Source organism: Lynx canadensis, chromosome D3 (assembly GCF_007474595.2).
Source record: "Lynx canadensis isolate LIC74 chromosome D3, mLynCan4.pri.v2, whole genome shotgun sequence".
Classification (NCBI taxonomy): domain Eukaryota; kingdom Metazoa; phylum Chordata; class Mammalia; order Carnivora; family Felidae; genus Lynx; species Lynx canadensis.
In genome coordinates, this window is record NC_044314.2 from 74068997 (window position 1) to 74092074 (window position 23078).

Consider the following 23078-nt stretch of genomic DNA (forward strand, 5'->3'; position numbering starts at 1 on the left):
TTGGATGCAGTGTATAATTTCAGGCTATTTTTCTCTGCTTTCTATTGTGACCTGGGCTTAGGATGAAGGTCTGTGGGGTCTGTAAATTTTGCCTCTTTTGTCTACCCCTCATCGCCTCCACTGGTCCCATCTTGTCGATGTGTGGTCAGGGCTATAGGGGACCATCCCCATTAACCATTCCTGATCTAGACCTGAACTCATGCCTCACTGTGGCTCCAGCTTTCTCCCCATGGGAACCTTCTCCTCTGGACTCAGGGATGGTGGGCTCCCCACTCAGAGTTTCTGGGCTCAAAGAGCCTGAGGAGAATGAGGAGTAAAGGGCAAGTGAATGGGTGTTCATGCTGCCAGAGGGACCATGGGGTGTGGGAAGTATTCTGGGGACGGCTCAGGCACTGGTTCCATCCTCGGGAGGTCCCAGGCAGAGGAGTGCCTGAAGCACAGTGAGGAGAGCCTTGGTCTGAAAACTTGGACATAGAAGAGGAAGGGGGACAAGGGGGTCAAGGAGGAAGGGATGACATCAGAGCAGAAAGGGGCCCTGGGTGCTGGGACCTTCTACCTCGACAGGGACACTCAGGACACTAGCAATAGGACAGATGTCAGGAGACTCAGGCAACAAAGGTAAACACCTTCACCACCACAGGAAAGCCTCATGAGCAGATAGATATGTGGGGTCAGGATCTTGAGATACGGACAGGTGACAGGGACAGGACTTGCCAGGCACTCAGCAATCTGAAGACAGACAGACCCCCAGTAAACTTCACAGAACAGGGAGACCCTTCAAAATAGACACAGCTCATCATTAAAGCTGGGTTCTAAGAGCCTGAGGAGAAGAGAGGGGTGAAGGCAAGGAAGTGGGGCACTCGGGCTGCAAGCAGGGCTGTGGGGTGTGGGAAGGATTCTGGGGACGGCTCAGGCATAGCATTCTGTCTTCAGCTCGTCCCAGCTGGAGGGCTGCCTGAAGCACAGCGAGCAGAGCATTGGTCTGGGGACTTGGAGACATGGAGGTGGAAATGGGACAAGGGGGTCTGGGGGAGGGAGGTCGTCAGAAGAGAATGGTCCCAGGGTTCAGGGACCTTCCACCTCTAGAGGAACAGCAAGGACACCAAGATCAGGACAAGTCTCAGGAAAGTGTCCTGTCAGGACACTCAGCCAGCAGGGGTACATCCCTTCACAGCATGCCACAGCAAGAGAGCTCTGTGAGCAGATACATGGGGTCAGAGTCCCCTGATAGGGAGAGGTGACAGGGGCAGTGACTGCCAGGCTTCCAGAAACAGTAAGTGTTTAGACAGACCCACCAGAAAACCTCACAGAATAGGGAGACCCTTCAGAACAGACATGGCCTGACCTCAAAACTGAAAATTCACCTCACCTGAAAACTCTCCAGTCTACACCTGAAGATTCCCTGGAATCCAGCTTTAAGAACTCCTACTTCTTACCCACTCAGAATCGCCAGCGGGGGGGTCCCTGTTGGGAGGTGGGCAAGGCTGCAATGATGGTGTGAGGGGCTCTGGGGGCAGGAAACCTACTTTTCAAATGGGAACACAGCCCTGCAACCAGGAAGACTGGCTATTGGGGAACCAGGTAAGCAACCTGGGGGATAATGGCAGTGGCACAAACATCTAGGACACACAGATTTACAAGGGAACGCTGGTCTCACAACCAGTGCTACCAAGCCCCAATGGAGGACTCTGTGGATGGGAGGACATGTGACCTGGAGAGTGTCTGAGTCCATGAGGGACCCAGACATTGGGTCAGATTCTGGCAGTCAGATTCATTTCAAAAGAAGGTGAGTGACTCTACCCATGGCTGACCTGAACTCAGCCAGCTGGGGCCACATGAGCCCCAAGCCATGGATATGACAGAGCTGTTCCTCTTATCAGGACTGAGGTACGAGCTTCAGCCATGGACACCTGATCTCTGACTTACGCTCCTCCTCACCCCACAGGTCAGCCCAAGTCGGCCCCCTCAGTCACTCTCTTCCCGCCCTCCAATGAGGAGCTCAGCGCCAACAAGGCCACCCTGGTGTGCCTCATCAGTGACTTCTACCCCAGCGGTTTGACGGTAGCCTGGAAGGAAGATGGCACCCCCGTCACCCAGGGCGTGGAAACCACCAAGCCCTCCAAACAGAGCAACAACAAGTACGCGGCCAGCAGCTACCTGAGCCTGTCACCGAACCAGTGGAAATCTCACGGCAGATTCACCTGCCAGGTCACGCACGAGGGGAGCACCGTGGAGAAGAGTGTGGTCCCCGCAGAGTGTTCTTAGGTCCCCGAGACTGTCAGGGATGGAGGCCCTTCCTCACCCAGATACACCTTCCCCAGCTCACCATGTACCCCTGAGAGCCAACTCCTGGATCAGCTCAGACCAGGAAGGTCACACACCCTCCCGGTTTCTATTTGTGCTCAATAAAGAACTTATCGTTTATCATTCAACATTTCTGATGTGAATTCTCTGTCTGTTATGTCTGGGTTAAAGGCTTAGTAATTAAGAGAAGGGACAGTAATGGTATGAGATTCTAACTAACCGCCATCCACCCAACTAACCCTAAAAGGACTCCATTGACTCTCTATCCCCCTGGGTGTGACCCAGAGTAGAAAATAGTCCTGCCATACCAGCCCCCCAGGATGCAGTCTTTGCCACCTGGAAAGGGAGAAAAACTGAGTGAGAAGGACCAGGGGTCCCCATAGGGTGTCAGGGAGGAACAAGGAGGGTCCCAGGAGCCAGCAGTGGGTAGAAGCAACAATAAGGAGGAACGAGGTCCTTGAGCAGAAACAGTGGTCTTTAGGAACAGAGGTGAACTTCCTGGTTCCAGACAGGGTGACCCAGAGGGGATAGCGACTACCAAATGAGGGGTCCATGGTTGGCACCTTAGCAGGGAGCCATGGAAAGCTTTGAACAATACATTAGAAGTACATTTTTCAAACTCACAATTCATGTTAGGTGAGTAAAGACGCTAAGAAGGCCTACGGGGAAACAGTTTCACATCTTGTAGCCTATCCCTTCCCGAACCTACTTGACTCTCCCAACCAACTCAGGAAGCCCTGGAACACTCTTCAAGACAGTAGTGTTCACCCACACTAGTATCTGAAACTTGAGGTCAAGATAAGGCACAAGGACAACCAGTCTATGTTCTGATGGGCCTGGGTCAAGGTCAGGCTCAAAGAGACCCTAACAGGGGGCTGGGACCTCAATCATGAAGAGTCTCATCATCTCAACTGAGATCAAGGAGAGTTACTTTATGGTTAGGTTAAAGATGAAGTCGATGATATGACCCTGTATGTGGTAGGGACATGGAGAACTGAGTAAATGACAAAAGACACAATCCTGGGCACATAATGGGTATCCAATGATTTTCCAAAAGAGAGGGAGAAAATTCGAATTCAGGAGTATAGTTCAGCTGGTGCAGACCAGCTCAAGCAGAGTGAGTGTGGCCTAAGGGCTACAGCAAAATCAGGGACCTTCCCCAGGTATTCAGGGCCTGCAGATCCCCCTAGGCTCGAGCATCCTTCACTCACTATGGCTCAATCCCGAGGGCACCCATGACCAGGTATCAGGGACACACTCACGCCCAGGTCACTGAAGCAGGCAAGGTCAGTCTCAAAGAGAAGCAGGCACAACCAGCCCCCTGTCTATGTGTCCAGGTATTCAGAGTCAAGGAGTTGCCTTCACCACACCTGCAAGGGAGACAGGTCAGCCTAGGGACAGAGCCTACAAAGCCCAGAAGTTCTGAGATCATAATGGGGCAGACATGGGACTCCTTAGAGTTTTATCCCAGCCACTCCTGCCCTTGAGAAACCTAAGAGGAAGAAGGAAAATTAGGGATGGTAGTATCCCACAGCACCTGCTGGCCACATGTCATGGATCCAATTGCTAAGGCCTAAATGAGGGAGAAGGCCACCCAGGTCTACCTCATGTCCATGACCCTTCTGTAGAATGCCAAAATCACCCCACATCAGGTACTGCCCCACACTAATCATCTCTTCTTATAAGTTTCTTCCAAATGTGCATTAAGGAAAAATGAAAACACCAAAATAGGGAGACAGAGGAGTAAGAATAACTCCATGTTCCCAGCAGCCAGGTCCCAATCTATCAATTCCCTGATGATGTAAACACAACAACAAAATAATTGCTCTCTTATGCAATATTTGGAAACAAATTCCAGATATCATACCTTTTTCTCAATAACGATTTCATCTGTGTACCAGAAGATAAAGGCCTAAAGAGAAACTAAAGTAGCATGATCAAACCGATGTAGAAACTGTGAGTAAATCCTTAACAACCAAAATACTCATCATTGAAGACCTCAAAGTTTCACAAGTGAATTCATGGAATTACACTGCTGATGTTGTTGTTATTTGGGGGTATTTCCTTTTCTCTTTCTGAGTGCTGAAAATCATTTGACACTGTAATTGCGGGGGTCGGGTGTCTGCAGGACTGTTGGGTCTGTAAGAATCCCCCATCACTCTACTTTTCCTTGCAAGGAAGGGACTAAGGGGCTGAGCGGCTGGTGCTGGGACTCTCCCATGGTGGGGATGCAGCCACAACCTCCCAGAGTTGTATCTGAGCCATCCACTCTGCTTCCTCATCCTGCAAAGGGCTTCTGGCATCAGATCCTTCAGGAGATCCAGTTTGTACAACGTCAGAATCACCTCCCTGGACAGTGGGCTACTTTGCATCAAAGGACCCACATCGAGTGGACATTTTTAGGTAGGACTAGCTGCTTTGATGTTCAATGACTCCGTCCATCAGATGGAAAGGGCGCATCATGGCAATATTTCATTTCTGTCCTCCTTCTGCTGGGAGGGCTGCCACGTACCCAGGTGGGGAGTGCCTTTCATGTGTAGGGAAAAGAAGAAATGTGCACTGTTCCCTGCTCTTCCCTACTTCACAGGATGATGACCGGCTCTCTCCACCCTCCCCTGCTGACTCATTTCTATTTGGTGACGTGGTACATGCTGGGATTGACCAGATAGGCTGGTGGAATGCATTGGCTTGTCCACTATACACATGGAAATGTAGCTGCATCTATGGACATTAGTCCAGTCGGAGCCTCTTCAGGTGGCTCTTGGGTACACTCACAAGACCCCAGGTGATCTCTATATCTCCTGCTATCTGATGGACAACATATTCTATTTCACTTGTGCCTACCCACCCCAGGCCTGAAAGTGGTCACTGATACCAGTTCCGTTACGTGGCAGACAGCATTTAAGCCCCTTGAATGAAGCAGAGCAACAGTCACAGCAGATCCTTTCCAATATGGGACTAGATAAGGGTTTGGCTTGGGCTGTTCCCAAAGTCACCTGGAAACAGGCTGGCATATCCCACAGGACCAGGACAGACTTCACATGGGACAGTCCCAAACAAGGACATCCCCTTGGAAAATAAGGCTGAGCTCTATGAAGTGATGGTTGGGGGCATAGGAAGTTTCCAGTGGCCTATACACACAGGCCCACCTGCTGTTCCCTGCAGAGCAAGGTGTGGGAGGGAAGATCCACCCTCTGCCCTCACCTCATGGTCTCTCCAAGGAATTAGGATTGTTTGAACAAACACAGAAGGGATTTCCTCTTCATTCTATAAATCCTTACTCATGGTGACACAGAGGCCCTCCACAACTCATTCAAATCCCAGGAGACACAGGTAGAAACAGCAGATGAGATACCAACTTCTTCTAGAAGAATTGACTCCAACCATCCTCTGGCTGCACACTTGGGGACCTTAAACCTGTTATCCGCTAGTGGTGGAAGACCTTTTTCTCCCACTGAGCAGACACCAGCATGGAGCAGTGCCCCCCTTCCTCCATCACAGCTGCAGGAGGAGGTCTAGGGGTTTGGGGACGGATTCCACGTGGTGGTTTTAGTATTACGCTGTATCCCAGTGTTTTGTTTTTGGCAGAGGGACCTGGCTGACGGTCCTAGGTGAATCTCACATTCTCCCTCCTTCCCTGCCCCCCCACATATTTGGGAAATTTTCTGCTATTTTTTTTCTTTCTGTGTCTTTTCTCAACTTGGTCACTCGTTCATCTGGGACCCCAGTCCCTGGGACTCTGATCTCCTTCCCTCCCTCTACAGAATGTACTGCTTGCTTCTTTGGTCATCACAGCCCCTCCCCTACCACCTGAGAGGCAGAGGATGGTCGGGATGAGCTAAAAACTCATCTGTGTGTCCGCCAGGTCATCCAGGGTCCCACATGTGCTCTTTTCTGTCCACCCTTGTAAGACCTCCTATTGGACAACCTTTGTCTCTGGGAGTCACTAAGTGTCCTCACACAAAAGGGAAGAGATAACAGGGAGCATTGAGGAGGGGACCATGTGGAGTATTTACTGGGCCATGCACCCTCAGAACCAAGGCTGAGGACACAAACGACAAGGTTCAGGACAGAGCCTGGGGATCAGGGTCCGGAGTCAGCAGTGGTGCAGGTAGAGCTCCCCCCAGGCCTTATGGAGTGGCCATTAGAGTTGGCCTGGGGACTCAGACAAACTTGCCAGAGGCAGGATGGAGCTTGTAGGAGTAGATGCCAGAGAAAGAGTCATGGAATGAGAAGATGTGAGACATGAGTGGACTCTTGAGTCCCTGCAGGACACACATCAGCAACAAACACAGGAGAATCTATGGCATGAAAGCTCTAGTGAAATGACTAATTTGCAGGACATGGGGACTGGGGCTGCAGAGGGCTATGGATTGAGAGTGATGCAAGGCCACGCAGACACACTCTGTATGATCAGCAAGGATCCTACCCCATCAGGGACAGCCCAGGAGAGACACATCTGGGTAAAAACAGACCCTTAGGGCAAAGAACTCACACAAGACTCAAGATAGAATGGTCCACAGGATGAGCCAATAGGAGGTCAGAGAGCTCACGTAATAGCCCCGGCCACAGAGGACAAAAGTAGAGCTGAGACAGACACTGTCAAAAGTCAGAGGAGGCAGGAACAGGACAGTGAGAGTTAGATGTCTCTGTGGAAGGAAGATCTCAGAAGAGTCTTGGGATGGGTGGTGATAGGAATCCACCTCAAAGGTTCCCAGCAAAAGTGGGGAGATGATTGAATAACACCTTAACCCACCCACCCACCCCGACATGGATTCACATGGACACAGAAGGGGAACTGGAGGCCTGACTGAATGTTCAGGTACCTGTACCCACATGAAGGCCGATGTCAAGTGAAGTGACCCCAAACGTGGAAGCTGAGCTTCTGACCTCCTGTCCCTCCCCCACCCCACAGGTCAGCCCAAGTCCTCGCCCTCAGTTACCCTCAGCCCACCCTCCCCTGAGGAGCTCAGCAATAACAAAGCCATCCTGGTGTGCCTCATCAGTGACTTCTACCCCAGCTGCTTGAAGGTGGCCTGGAAGGCAGACGGCACCCCCGTCACACAGGGCATGGAGACCACCAACCCCTCCAAACAGAACAACAAGTATGCAGCCAGCAGCTACCTGAGGTTGTTGCCTGACAAGTAAAAATCTCACAGCAGATTCACCTGCCAGTTCACGCACGAGGGGAGCACCATGGAGAAGAATGTGGTCTCTGAGGAGTGCTCTTAGGTCAAGACATCCCCTACCCACTCAAAGGGCTGAGAGCCACAGGACCTCCAGGAAGGATTCCCCTTGCACCAGGATCATCCCAGCCCTCCTCCCAGCACCCAATCATGCTCAATAAAATGTTCTTTATTCAATCAGAATTCAGGCTGTCTGGTAATTTGGGCTTAACATTTCAGTCCAGAACTCAACCATCTTTGGGGGAAAACAGGATTCTTTAGGCCTTGGGAAAAGAGCCCAGTGAAGGCGTTCTCATGTTTCATGAGGGGTTATTTTGCTCTCAGCCAGAATTGTCACACAATACTCCTGAACAGGAGATCAAAACAACAGAAATTAAAGAGACCATCCTCCACAATGTCTCTAGCTTTCCTTCTTGTGTTAACCATGCCCACTGCCAGTCATAGCTTCCCTCACTGATACCAGATCCCCTGGATTTCTTGGATAATTCCTCAGTTTCTCCCTGGACCTGGCGCCTCACCATCTACAAGAAGCCCTCCTCTGAATATTCCCACTCTCCTCTTCCTATAGACCCCCACTCAGTGCCAGCTTTTCCCTGGTTTCCTACCCCATGTGGACATTCCCAATTGTCACAACCTAGAGCCTCCTCCCTCTCTCATGAGAACACCTGCTCCTACCTCCCCAGGAACACTGACTGTCCTCCGCCCACAGACTCCCTGTCACACTCACTATAGGAGCCCCTGCCTGGGCACTGGTCACTCACACCCACACTCCCACTGCTGGCATCTCACCCCACCAGTGTCTCTCGGTTCACACTACATCCAAGTTCTCTGGGAAACAGACTCCAGCTTTGCTTTCTGGGACCCCTCCGAGGCCAGGCCAACCCATGAGCCCATCATTTGTCTTTCGTTAACCTGCCTAGGGTGTCTGTTATAAATCAAGACTCAGATTCTGGAAATGCGCTGTTGACAGGTTTCTCAACTGACTCATCTACTTAGGAGTTCAGTGTAGTATCTGATCATAACACACACACAAGCACACACACAGGTCCCAACAAACAGAAACATACATGCACACTCATGATGATCACAGAGACACTGGTCCATTTACAACACTGCCATGGTGGGCATCTCTATGGAAAGATCAGGAGGAGCTGCGGTAGAAGGTGCTGCACAGGGAGCCAGGATATGACATGAACAGAGACAATTCCATCTCTGTCATCCCTACCAGAGCCAGCCACTAGCAACAGAAGGCTCCAGGGATTCTATTTGTGCTGGAGTGAGACAAGAAACCTCATGAGAAGCTGGAAGGGTGTTTACGCACTCATCGAGAGCAGATCGAGGAAGCCAGTCAGAGTTCTAGCTCAGTGCGCCAATGTGACAAAGAAAGAAGGATGCCAGACCTGTGTGTCCCCTATTGTGAGCTCTGCAGGTGACATCCCAAGGCAAGGATGCAGGAGAAGGCCATAGGTGTCAGAGAGCCTCCTCACAATGTGAAGGTCCAGTGCAGAGGTACAGTATGTTTTCCAGCTTGGTGGGGGAACCCTGTGCTAGTGATGCTCCTGTATGTGGGCCATGTGTGATTCTCAGTCAGTTCAAGGCTAGGCACAGACTCTGACATTTCCACTCAGGGCAAAACTGTAGGATGTAGTGGCTGCATCCACACACACCAGGGGCCCAACACGTCTATCCAGCTTATATTCAGCCCACATCTCCCTATACCATGACAGTTGCCCTCACAGCTCAGGATAGGGACTAAACAGTGACCATGCTACCTTCCTAAAGAACCAGCAAAGGCAGCGATTCGGGACATCGGGGCTAAGAGAGAGATCTAAGTGTGCTGGAGGAAACGTGATTCTCCTCCCAATACTTTCCATTCCTGACCCCAAACCTCCACTGCTTCCCCTGCAGATGACGTAGTGGCATATCCAGGAGCCTCCCCATGAGTCCCAACTCTGCAAAGGGCTCCCAGCTCCATCACCTCTGTGCTGAAACACCCCTGCTCACCTCTTCTACAATGACATCCTGACACGGACTGAGGAGAGCACAGAGCACCTTCCTAAGCATGGTGTTAGCTGAATTCTGATGCCATACCTAAAGAGCATCTCTCCATCCCCTCCCCATGACTGAGGATAGATGGATTCTGAACCCTCCATGGAACTGATTCCAGGTCCCCAGGGGTCAACCCCATCACCCACCCATCTGCCTGACCAGCACCCGTGACAAGAAGGCTGGGCTTTGGGCCTCCCGTGCAGCTGCAGGTGGGCCTGGGTCAGGGGTGGAGGGGTTGACAGAGGGTTTGTGTTCCAGGCTGTGTCACAGTGTGCTTTGTTCGGCGGAGGGACCCATCTGACCGTCCTCGGTGAGTCTCCCCTTTCCTCCTCTTTTGGCTCCAGTATACAATTTCAGGTGATTTTCTTCTGCTTTCTATTGTGACCTGGGCTCGGGCTGAAGGTCTGTGGGGTCTGTAAGTTTTGCCTCTTTTATCTGCCCCTTATCTCCTCCACTGGCCCCATATTGTCAGAAGTGCTCAGGGCTACAGGGGACGTCCCCGTGAGCCCTTCCTAATCTAGACCTGAACTCAGGCCTCACTGTGACTCCAGCTCTCTCCCCAAGGAAATCTTCTCCTCTGGACTCAGGGATGGTCAGCTCACCACTCAATGTCTCTGGGCTCCAAGAGTCCGAGGAGAATTGAGGGTGAAGGGCAAATGAGTAGGGGTTCCTGCTGCCAGAGGGACCGTGAGGTGTGGGAAGGATTCTGGGGATGGCTCGGGCACCGGTTTCCATCCTTGGGGGATCCAAGGCAGAGAACTGCCTGATGAACAGTGAGGACAGCCTTGGTCTCGGTACTTGGAGACATGGAGAAGGAAGTGGGACAAGGGGGTCAGGAAGAAAGGAAGGACATCACAGGAGAAGGGGGCCGTGGGTTCTGGGCCTTCCACCTCCATAGGGACACTCAGGAAGCCAGCAACAGGACAGTCTCAGGACACTCAGGCAGCAAAGTAAATGCCTTCACCACCGCAGGAAAGCCTCCTGAGCAGATAGATACGTTGGGCCAGGGTCTCCAGGTAGGAAAAGGTGACAGGTCTTGCCAAGACCTCAGAAATCTAACGATGGACAGACCCCCAGTAAACTTCACAGAACAGGGAGACCCTTCAGAACAGACATAGCCCATCCTTAAAATTGGGTTCCGCAAGCCCAAGGAGAATTGAGGGGTGAAGGCAAAGAAGTGGGGAGCTTGGACTGCTAGCAGGGCTACGGGGTGTGAGAAGGATACTGGGGACATTCAGGCATAGTATTCTGTCTTTGGCTCGTCCCAGCTGGAGGGCTGCCTGGAGCACAGAGAGCAGAGCATTGGTCTCGGGACTTGGGGACATGGAGGTGGAAGTGGGACAAGGGGGTGAAAGAGGAGGCAGGTTGTCAGAAGAGAAGGGCCCAAGGGTACTGGGACTTCCCACCTCTAGAGGAACAGTAAGGACACCAAGATCAGAACAGGTCTCAGGAGAGTGTCCTCTAAGGGAGGTGTGGGTGTGGTCCATGAGCAGATACATGGATCAGAGTCCGCTGATAGGGACAGGTGACAGGGACGTTGACTGCCAGCCTTCCAGAAATGGTAAACAGACAGACACCCAAGTAAACTTCACAGAACAGGGAGACCCTTCAGAACAGACATGGCCTAACCTCAAAACTGAAAATTCACCTCACCTGAAAAGTCTCCATCTTACAAGACTCCCTGTAATCCAGCTCCAGGAACTCCCACTTCTTACCCACTCAGCATCCCCGGGGTCGGGGGTGGGGGTCCTGTTGGGAGGTGGGCAAGGCTGCAATGATGGTGTGAGGGGCTCTGGGGGCAGGAAACCTACTTTTCAAATGGGAACACAGCCCTGCAACAAGGACAGACTAGATACAGGGTAACCAGGTAAGGGACCTGGCGGATATGGCAGTGATGCCAATGTCCATGACAGACAGAATCACAAGGGAAAGCAGGTCTCAGAGCCAGTGTCACCAAGTCCCAGGGGGAGGACTGTGTGGATTAGGAGGACATGTGACCGGGAGAGAGTCTGAGGCCATGGAGGGACCCACACACTACTGAATGTGGCAGTCAGATTCATTCCAACAGAAGGTGAGTGACCCTACCCATGGCTGACCTGAACTCAGCCAGCTGGAGCCCTTGAGACCCAAGCCATGGACATGACAGAGCTGTTCCTCACATCAAGACTGAGGTAGGAGCTTCAGCCATGGACACCTGATCTGTGACTCATGCCCCTCCCCACCCCACAGGTCAGCCCAAGTCGGCCCCCTCGGTCACGCTCTTCCCACCCTCCAATGAGGAGCTCAGCGCCAACAAGGCCACCCTGGTGTGCCTCATCAGTGACTTCTACCCCAGCGGCTTGACGGTGGCCTGGAAGGCAGATGGCACCCCCGTCACCCAGGGCGTGGAGACCACCAAGCCCTCCAAACAGAGCAACAACAAGTACGCGGCCAGCAGCTACCTGAGCCTGTCACCGAACCAGTGGAAATCTCGCGGCAGATTCACCTGCCAGGTCACGCACGAGGGGAGCACTGTGGAGAAGAGTGTGGTCCCTGCAGAGTGCTCTTAGGTTCCCAAGGCTTCCGGGATGGGGGCCTTCCTCACCAGACACCCCTTCCCCAGCCCACTGTGTAGCCCTGAGAACCAACCCCTGGAGCAGCTCAGACCAGGCAGGTCACACGCCCTCCCTATTTCTACTGTGCTCAATAAAGACCTTAGCACATATCACTGACATATCTGGTGTGCATTCACTGTTCCACGTAACTCTGGGTAAGCCTCAGTAATTAGGGATAGACTTGTCAAGTGAGAACCTATTTACCCACTTTCCCTGTGTGCTTGTCAGCCATGGCCTGAAGAACAAATGGTCCCAACTCAACGGTTGCAGTCCTTGTCCCCATGGGAATGGAGATGGGCCCAATGAGACAGACTGGGGTCCCAGTGGGGATCAGGCAGAAACAAGGAGGGTCCTGGGGACAATGGGTCTGTTCAGATTTGTGTGTGGTCAGTGAGGCTTAGCGTCACCCTGGCACTGCCTGAGACCTCAGTCATGAAAGTCTGGACACCCGACACATTAGTTATGTTTGGGGTATGGATGGAGCAGATGATATCAGACTTCATAACCTGTGTGGGGGTCACAGGAGAACAGGTTGAATAGGAAAGGGTACCATCTCAGCCACACAAAGGGCTGCCAGTGATTGTCCAAAAGACAGAGTCATTTCAAATTCAGGAGTAGAGTTAAGGGAGGTCAGACCAGCCAGAGGCCCATGGCAAGGCCAAGCTTCCCAGAGTTTGCAGCAACCCCGGACACCAGGCCCTGAGGATTCTTCCAGCCTGCAAAACCATGGCCGTGTACATAGTGCACCTGTAGCTTTGTGTCATGGACACACTCACTACAGGGCCTGAGAGGCACTCATGTCAGCCTCTCAGAGGTGCAGGCCACACTCACTCTGCCAGTCCTCCAGTCCTAGGTTGGACAGATACCCTGAGCCTTCAGCTCATCAGGGTCTGGGAGCTGCGTTCACCAGACTTGCTTGTGGGCAGGAATGCCCAGGGACAGATCCTCCAAGGATAGCATGCTCCAGGGCAACAGTGGGTCAGAGACAGGGGCCCCCAAGGAGATTTTTAGCAGCCAACAGTCCCCAAATCTACCTAGGAGATAACAGAAACTTTGGGATCAGCATCTGCATGAACCCATTCCACAGATGGGAAAACTAAGACCCCAAAGGAACAAGGGACCACTCAGGCCTCCCTCATTCCAATGGTCCTGCTGGGGAGAATGACATAATACCCACCTCCCCCCATATCCATAGCCACTGCCACCCCTAGACAAACTCCTCTATTCATTGTTTTAAGTGTTCATTATGAACTCCACAAACTGAAGAGACAGAAGGCAAGGGAGAAACCCCATGTTCTTATCAACTAGGTGCCAGAGTCCCAGGTGACCTAGTCTGAGGTCTTCCCTTATGCAGCATTTTGAAGCAAATTCAAGATCGTACCATTTGTTCTGTATACAATTCATTTGTGAACTGGAAAGACAGGACCTGAGCTACAACTACAACATCATCATCAAATCTAAGCAGAAACCATCGGAACTTCTTAATAGCAAGACAATAGTTCATTTCTCATCAAAAAGCCTCATAGGTGTCATAAGTGAATTCATGAAGTTTTATTTTTCATGCTGCTGGTGGTGTTCTTACTTCCTTATTTTTATGAGTATTGAGTAACATTTGACACTGTGATTGGTGGATGTGTCTTCAGGTCTGTTGGGTGTGTAAGAATCTATCCAACCCCTCTACTTTTCCTTCCAAGGAAGTGGCTTGGGTCCTGGCAATGGCTTGCGTCCTTCCTTCTAGGAAGGGCTGTTGGTCCTGGGACTCTCCCACGGCGGGGATGCAGCCACAGCCTCCCATAGCTGTACCCGAACCATTCTCTCTGCCTCCTCTTCCTGCAAAGGGCATCTGGCTCAGAAGCTTCAGGAGGTCCAGCTTGGACTTGGCAAAATCACTTCCCAAGACTGTTGGTCACTTTGCATCAAAGGACCTCAGTCAAGTGGATCTTTTTAGGTAGCATTAGCTGCCTTGATGTTCAATGACACCATCAATCAAATGGGAAGGATGCATCATGAGAATATTTCATTTCTGTCTTCCTTCTCCCGTGAAGGCTACAATGTGCCCATGAGGAGAGTGCCTTCATCTGCTCTTTATTCTCCCCACAGCGACCTTCATATATTATGACAAAGAAATATAAACTTTCCCCTCCTGTTCCCCAGTTTACAGAATGATGACCTTCTCCCTCCATTTTCCCCTGCTGAAGCATTATTTTCTGCTGACCTGGTGCACTCTGGGCTTGACCTGACGGGCTCAGGGGGTGGCACCAGGGTAGGCCCCTAGGCATGATGGCAATGTGGCTACACATATGGACATTGGTCCAGTGGGATCTCTTCAGGTAGCTTCTGGTACACTCACATGACCCCAGGTGAGCTCTACAGCTCCTGCTTTCTGATGGACCACATACCATCTTTTCTCATCTCTTCTGTGCCTACCCACCCCAGGCCTGAAATCAGTCACTGATGCCAGTTCCATTTAGTGTCAGGTGGCATTTAAGACCTTTGAAAGAAGGAAAGCAGCAGTCACACACCAGACCCTCCCCAACATGAGACCAGATTGGGGTATCTCTGGGGTACTCCAAAGGTCACATTGACACAGGCTGGCATGTCCCACAGGACCAGGACAGACTTCACATAGGACTGTCCCAAACTAGGACATTCCTGGGAAGATAAGGCTGAGCCCCCATATGTGACAGTAGGGGATACAGGAAGTTTCCAATGGCCTATACCATAGGCCAACCTGCTTCTCCCTGGAAAGGGAGGTTTGTGAGTGAGGGGACATGCACTGCCTTCAACTCATGGTCTCACCAAGGAATTAGGATTGTTTGAACTTACAGAGAAGGTATGTCCGGTTTATTTCCATGGAACCTGACTCACAATGACACAAAAGACCTCCACAAACTCACCCCAATCCATAGGAGATAGTAAGTAGAAACAGCAGATCAGTTACCAACTTCCTTTGGAAGAATTGCTTGCAAGGATCCTGTTGCCTTTCATGTGGGGACATTGGTCTTGTTATCTGCTAGGAATGGGGGATGTGTGGCCCCCCCCGCTGAGCAGACACAACCAGCCTGGAGCAGTGCCCTCACTTCCTCCAACACAGCTGCAGGTGGGGGGGTAAGGGGTGGGGCAGGGCTGACCTGTGCCAGGGATTTTGTATGAGACTATATCACAGTGTTGGGTGTTTGGCGATGGAACCCAGCTGACTGTACTAGGTGAGTCTCATCTTCTCCTTCCTTCCCTGCTCTCTCAGAGGTTTGAACAAGTTTCTCCTTTTTCTGTTCATTTCTGTGTCTTCCCTAAGCCTATTGTCATGCTTTCACCCAGGACCCCAGAGCCTGGGGCCTTCCTCTTCCTCCCATGTACCATCAGAACTTTACCTCTATCCCCAGAGGCAGGGGATGGGATGACCTACAGACTCCACTCTCTGTCTGCCAGGGTCATACTGGGTCCTAAATGTGCTCTGTTCCTTCCTCTCCTTTCTGGCCTCATGTCAGTCCACCTTTGTCTCTGGGAGTCACTAAGGTCCCCATCTAAAAGGGAAGAGAGAACAGGGAACATTGTGGGGGTAATCATGTGGAGAATTTACAGGGACACAGCACCCTCAGGGCCATGTCTGAGGACACACAGGTCAGAGGTTCAGGGCAGGGCCCAGAGCTCTGGCATTCAGGATCCAGGGCCAGCAATGGTGCAGGGATGGAGCTGTTCCCCCAGGCCTCTTGGGGAAGCTCAGAGCCCTGAGCTGGCCAGGGTACTCAGGGAAACCAGCAAGGAGGAGGACGATGGAAGAAAGAGAAGGTGCCAAAGAAAGGGTCACAGAATGACCGGATGTGAGAACAAGGTGGACACTGAAGTGTCTGTAGGACATACTTCCTGCCCCAAAGAGAGGCAGAATCTTTGGATTGAAGGTTTTAATGCTAAACAAATTTGCAGGAGATGGGGGACGAGGCTGCAGAAAGACAATGGAATGAGAGAGACACAAGGCCAGTCAGACAGAATCTGTATGATCAGCAAGGATCCTACCCCATCAGGGACGGCCCAGGAGAGACACATCTGGGTAAAAACAGACCCTTTAGCCCAAGACCCTGACATTCCCAGCACAACAGTGTCAGGATAGAATGGTCCACGGGACAAGTCAATGGGAGGTGAGAGAGCTCACATCATAACCCTGGCCACAGACAGACAAATGTAGAGCCGAGACAGACACTGTCAAAATGTCACAGGAGGCAGGAGCAGGACAGTGAGAGTTCATTGTCTGTGTGGAAGGAAAGGTTCCAGGAGAATGTTGGGAGGGGTGGTGACAGGAATGCCCCTCAAAACTTCCCAGCACAGATGGGGAGATGATTGAGAAACACCTTAACCTACCCCCCCCCCCAACTGCTTCAACATGGATATGCAGATACACAGTGGGAACTGGGGACCTGAATGGATGCTCAGGAACTTGTACCACAAAGAAGACCGAGGGTAAGAGAGCCCACAGTTGACGCTTAACCTCTGAACTCCTGCCCCTCACCCACCCCACAGGTCAGCCCAAGTCCTAGCCCTCAGTTACCCTCTTCCCACCCTCCTCTGAGGAGCTCAGCACCAACAAGGCCACCCTGGTATGCCTCACCAGTGACTTCTACCCCAGCAGCTTGATGGTGCCTGGAAGGCAGACAGCACCCCCATCACCCAGGGCGTGGAGACCACCAAGCCCTCCAAACAGAGCAACAACAAGTACGCGGCCAGCAGCTACCTGAACCTGTCACCAGACCAGTGGAAATCTCGTAGCAGCTACACCTGCCAGGTCACACATGAGGGGAGCAACGTGGAGAAAACAGTGGTCCCCACAGAGTGCTCTTAGGTCATGGTACCCCCTACCCACTCAAAGGGCTTAGAGCCACAGGACCTCCAGGAAGGATTCCCCTTGCACCAGAATCATCCCAGCCCTTCTCCCAGCGCCCAGTCAATGCTCAATAAAATGTCTTTTATTCAATCAGAATTCAGACTGTCTGGTAATTAGGGTTTAACATTTTGGCCCAGAATTCAACCATCTTAAGGTGGGGGGGGGGGACATGATTCTTTTGGCCTTGGGAAAGAAGCCCGCAGAAGGCGTCCTCATGTTTCATGAGGTGTTGTTTTGCTCTCAGCCAGAATTGCCAGAGAATTCTCCTGAACAGCACATCAAAACAGCAGAAATTAAAGAGACCATCCTCCACAATGTCTCTAGCTTTCATTCTTGTGTGAACCATGTCTACTTCCAGTCCTAGCTGCCCTGCCTGATATCAGGTCCCCACGATTTCTTAGATAATTCCTGAATTTCTCCCTGGACCTTGCACCTCACAGTCTACAAGAAGCCCTCCTCTGAACATTCCCACTCTCCTCTTCCTATAGGCCCCCACTCAGTGCCACATTTTCCTTCGTTTCCTACCCCATGTGGACATTCCCCATCATACCAGCCTAGAGCCATCTTCTTTCCTTATGAGAACCCCTGTTCCTACCTCCCCAGGGACAATCCCATGTTCCCCCTCGACTGACTCCCTGTCACACTTACTACAGGACTATCTGCCTGGATGCAGGTTACTCACACCCACACTCCCATTGCTGGCACCTCCCCCTCCCAGTGTCTCTTAGTTCATACTTGCATCCAAGGTCTCTGGGACACAGACTCCAGCTATACTCTCTGGGACCCCTCCAAGTCCAAGCCAAGCCAAGAGCCCACCACTTGTGTTTCAATAACCCACCTGGGGCCTCTGTTATAAATCAAGGATCAGATTCTGGAAATAGGCTGCTGACAGGTTTCTCAACTGACTCATCTATCTACTTAGGAGCTCAGTGTGGGATCTGATCATAACACACACAAGTATACACACAGGTATCAATGAACAGAAACATACATGCACACACATGATGATCACAGAGCCATTGGTCCATTTATAACACTGCCATGGTGGGCATGTTTATGGAAAGATCAGGAGGAGCTGAGACAAAAGTTGTTGCACAGGGAGCCAGGATATGACATGAACAAAGACAACTCCATCTCTGTCATCCCTACCAGAGCCAGCCAGTAGCAATAGAAGGTCCCAGGGATTCTACTCAAGGCTGGAGAGAGACAAGCAACTTCATGAGCTGCTGGGAGGGTGTTTACACACTAATCAAAAGTCAAGGAAGACAGTCATAGTTCTGGCTCAGCATGCCGATGTGCTAATGTTTCATAGAAAGAAGGATGCCAGGCCTGTGTGTCCCCAGCGTGAGCTCTGCAGGTGACGTCCCTAGGCCAGGATGCAGGTGAAGGCCCTGGGTGTCAGGGACCCTCCTCACAATGTGAAGGTCCAGTGCAGAGGTATGGTATGTGTGTCCTGCTTGGTGAGGTGACCCTGTGCCAGTGATGCTCCTGTACATGGACGATGTGTGATTCTCACTCACTTCAAGGGTCAGGCACAGATTCCAACACTCCGGCTGAGGGCGAAATTGTAGGACATAGTGACAGCCTCCCAAACCACCAGGTGCCCACCAGGTCTAACCAGCTTATATTCAGCCCACACACCCCTACACCATGATAGCTGCCCTCATGGGGCTCAGGACAGGGAGTAAACAGTGATGACACTAGAAGAACCAGACAAAGGCAGCAATTCAGGAGATCAGAACCCTAGAGAGGGATCTAAGTGCTGGGGAAACATGATTCTCCTCTCAACACTTCCCTATCCTGACCCCAATCCTCCATGGTTTCCTGTGCTGAGGATGTGATGGCATATCTAGGACCCTCCACATGAGTCCCAAGTCTGCAAAGGGCTCACAGTTCCATCACCTCTGTGCTAAAACAGCCCTGCTCCCCCCTTTCACAATGACATCCTGATACAGACTGAGGAGAGAACACAGCCCCTTCCTAAGGATGGCGTTACTTGGGAATTCCGATGCAATATCTAGAGGAGGTGTCTCAACCCCTCCCCATGACTGAGGATGGATGGAATCTGAACCCTCCATGGAACTGAAATTCCAGGTCCCCAGGGGTCACCCCTGTCACCCACCCATCTGCCCAGCCAGCACCCGTGACAAGGAGGCTGGGCTTTGGGCCTCCCGTACAGCTGCAGGTGGGCCTGGGTCAGGGGTGGAGGGGCTGACAGAGGGTTTGTGTTCCAGGCTGTGTCACAGTGTATTGTGTTCGGCGGAGGGACCCATCTGACCGTCCTCGGTAAGTCTCCCACTTTCCATCCTCTTTCGGATCCAGTATGCAATTTGGGGCTATTTTTCTCTGCTTTCTTTTGTGACCTGGGATCAGGCCAACGGTCCGTGGCGTCTGTAAGTTTTGCCTCTTTTGTCTGCTCCTCATCACCTCTAACCGGTCCCATCTTGTCAGATGGTGGTCAGGGCTACAGGGGACCATTCCCATGAACCCTTCCTGATCTCAAGAGACCTGAAGTCAAACCTCACCATGGCTCCAGCTCTCTCCCTATGGGAACCTAATCCTCTGGACTCAGGATGGTCAGCTCTCCACTCAGGGTCTCTGGGCTCCAAGAGTCTGATGAGAATTGAGGGTGAAGGGCAAGTGACTGGGGGTTCATGCTGCCAGAGGGAACGTGGGGTGTGGGAAGGATTCTGGGGATGGCTCAGGCACCGGGTTCCTCCTCAGGGCGTCCCAGGCAGAGGACTGCCTGAAGCACAGTGAGGAGAGCCTTGGTCTGGGAACTTGGAGGCATGAAGGAGGAAGTGGGACAAGGGGTCAAGGAAGAAGGGTGGACATCAGAGCAGAGGTGGGCCCTGGGTCCTGGGACATTCCACCTCCACAGGGACAGTCAGGACCTCAGCACAGGAAAGGTCTCAGGACACTCAGGCAACAAAGGTAAATGCCTTCACCACCACAGGAAAGCCTCATGAGCAGATAGATATGTGGGGTCAGGATCTTGAGATACGGACAGGTGACAGGGACAGGACTCGCCAGGCACTCAGCAATCTGAAGACAGACAGACCCCCAGTAAACTTCACAGAACAGGGAGACCCTTCAAAATAGACATAGCTCATCATTAAAGCTGGGTTCTAAGAGTCTGAGGAGAAGAGAGGGGTGAAGGCAAGGAAGTGGGGCACTCGGGCTGCAAGCAGGGCTGTGGGGTGTGGGAAGGATTCTGGGGACGGCTCAGGCATAGCATTCTGTCTTCAGCTCGTCCCAGCTGGAGGGCTGCCTGAAGCACAGCGAGCAGAGCATTGGTCTGGGGACTTGGAGACATGGAGGTGGAAATGGGACAAGGGGGTCTGGGGGAGGGAGGTCGTCAGAAGAGAATGGTCCCAGGGTTCAGGGACCTTCCACCTCTAGAGGAACAGCAAGGACACCAAGATCAGGACAAGTCTCAGGAAAGTGTCCTGTCAGGACACTCAGCCAGCAGGGGTACATCCCTTCACAGCATGCCACAGCAAGAGAGCTCTGTGAGCAGATACATGGGGTCAGAGTCCCCTGATAGGGAGAGGTGACAGGGGCAGTGACTGCCAGGCTTCCAGAAACAGTAAGTGTTTAGACAGACCCACCAGAAAACCTCACAGAATAGGGAGACCCTTCAGAACAGACATGGCCTGACCTCAAAACTGAAAATTCACCTCACCTGAAAACTCTCCAGTCTACACCTGAAGATTCCCTGGAATCCAGCTTTAAGAACTCCTACTTCTTACCCACTCAGAATCGCCAGCGGGGGGTCCCTGTTGGGAGGTGGGCAAGGCTGCAATGATGGTGTGAGGGGCTCTGGGGGCAGGAAACCTACTTTTCAAATGGGGACACAGCCCTGCAACAAGGACAGACCAGCTATACAGAAACTGGGTAAGTGACTTGGCATTATGGCAGTGATACCAACATCCAAGGGCAGACAGATTCACAAGGGAAAGCAGGTCTCAGTGCCAGTGCCACCAAGTCCCAGGGGAGGACTGTGTGGATTAGGAGGACATGTGACCTGGAGAGAGTCTGAGGCCATGGAGGGACCCAGACACTACTGAATGTGGCAGTCAGATTCATTCCAACAGAAGGTGAGTGACCCTACCCATGGCTGACCTGAACTCAGCCAGCTGGAGCCCTTGAGACCCAAGCCATGGACATGACAGAGCTGTTCCCCACATCAGGACTGAGATAGGAGCTGCAGCCAGGGACACCTGATCTCTGACTTACTGCCTCTCCCCTGCCCCACAGGTCAGCCCAAGTCGGCCCCCTCGGTCACACTCTTCCCACCCTCCAGTGAGGAGCTCAGTGCCAACAAGGCCACCCTGGTGTGCCTCATCAGTGACTTCTACCCCAGTGGCTTGACGGTGGCCTGGAAGGCAGATGGCACCCCTGTCACCCAGGGTGTGGAGACCACCAAGCCCTCCAAACAGAGCAACAACAAGTACGCGGCCAGCAGCTACCTGAGCCTATCACCTGACCAGTGGAAATCTAGAAGCAGCTACACCTGCCAGGTCACGCATGAGGGGAGCACTGTGGAGAAGAGAGTGGTCCCTGCAGAGTGCTCTTAGGTGCCTGAGACCCACACCCACCCAAGGGGATGTGCAGCCATTGAACCTCCAGGAAGGATTCCCCTTGTACCAAGACCATCCCAGCCCTTCTCTCAGCACCCAATAATTGCTCAATAAAATGTCTCTTACTCAATCAGAAATCATGCTTTCTGGTCTTTTAGAGTTAACTTTTTGTGTTCTGAGCTCAACCATCTTTAGGGGGGGAAATCACTCTTTTGGCCCTTGGGAAAGGAGTCCACAGAAAGATTGGCTTCCTCATGTTTTTTTAAGGGGTAGTTTAACTCTCAGCCAAAATTGTCTGAGAATATTCCTCAGCAGGAGATACAATCAGCGGAAACAGGAGAAACTATCCACCACAATGTCTGCATACTTTGCTTCTTGTGTGAACCATGTCCACTGCCAGTCACAGCTGCCCTCACTGATCTTGGGTCCCCATGATTTCTAGGATAATCCTGAGCTTCTCCCTGTACCTGGCGCCACACTGTCTACAACCTGCCCCCTCTTATGTGTCCATTCTTCTCTTTTTCTGGACCCCGACTCAATGCCATGTTTTCCCTGGTTTCCTACCCCATGTGAACATTCCCCATCATACCAGCCTAGAGCTTCCTCCCTTCCTTATGAGAACCTCTGTTCCTACCCCAGGAACAATCACATGTCTCCCCCCACCACCACCAACTCCCTGCAACACTTACTGAAGGACCTTCTGTCTGGACGCTGGTCACTCACACCCACACTCCCATTGCTGGCACCTCCACACAACAGTGTCTCTTGGTTCCCACTTGCATCTAAGTTCTCTGGGAGACAGACACCAGCTATGCTCTCTAGGACCTGTTGAGGCCAGGCCAACCCATAAACCCACTTGTGCTTATGTAACCTGCCTGGGGCCTCTATGTCATAAATCAAGGCTCCCATTTTGGGAATGGGCTGCTGACAGGTTTCTCAACTGACTCATCTTCTTAGGATCTCAGTGTGGGATCTGATCATAACATACACAAGCACACACACAGGTACCAATAAACAGAAATATACATGCACACACATGATGATCACAGAACCATTGGTTCATTTATAACACTGCCATGGTGAACATCTCCATGGAAGCATCAAGACAACCTGGGGTAGAAGATGTTGCACTACGTCCCAGGATGGGACATGAATAAAGAAAACTTAGTCCCTATAGAAGCTTCAACACCAACCAGTGACAATAGAAGGCCCTGCAGATTGGGGTCTAGGTGGAGTGAGACAAGCAACCTCATGAGCTGGTGAGAGGGAGTTGAGAGATGAAGTGAGAGCAAATCAGGAAAGACAGCAGGAGTGCTGGCTTAGTGTGCAACTGTGTCACAGAAAGGATGCCAGACCTGTGTGTCTCCTGTGTGAGCTCTGCAGGTAACATCCCTGGGCCTGGATGCAGGCCAGGGCCCTGGGTAAAAGAGACCCTCACAAAGTCATGGTCCAGTGTAGGGAACCAGTATGTGTCCTGTGTGGGGGG

General features: G+C 52.0%; 2 pseudogenes and 1 gene segment (V, D, J or C); all 3 read left to right on the top strand.

Annotated features, from left to right (window-relative positions):
* Positions 1-21729, top strand: part of LOC115528231 — a 917695-nt gene extending 895966 nt beyond the window's left edge. Inside the window, 2 exon segments of the V gene segment in view lie at positions 19258-19295; positions 21270-21729. Coding sequence covers positions 19258-19295; positions 21270-21589 — 358 coding nt within the window.
* LOC115528709 lies at positions 3268-7536 on the top strand (annotated as a pseudogene).
* On the top strand, positions 15153-17105 carry LOC115528711 (annotated as a pseudogene).
* Positions 21730-23078: the final 1349 nt, after the last annotated feature.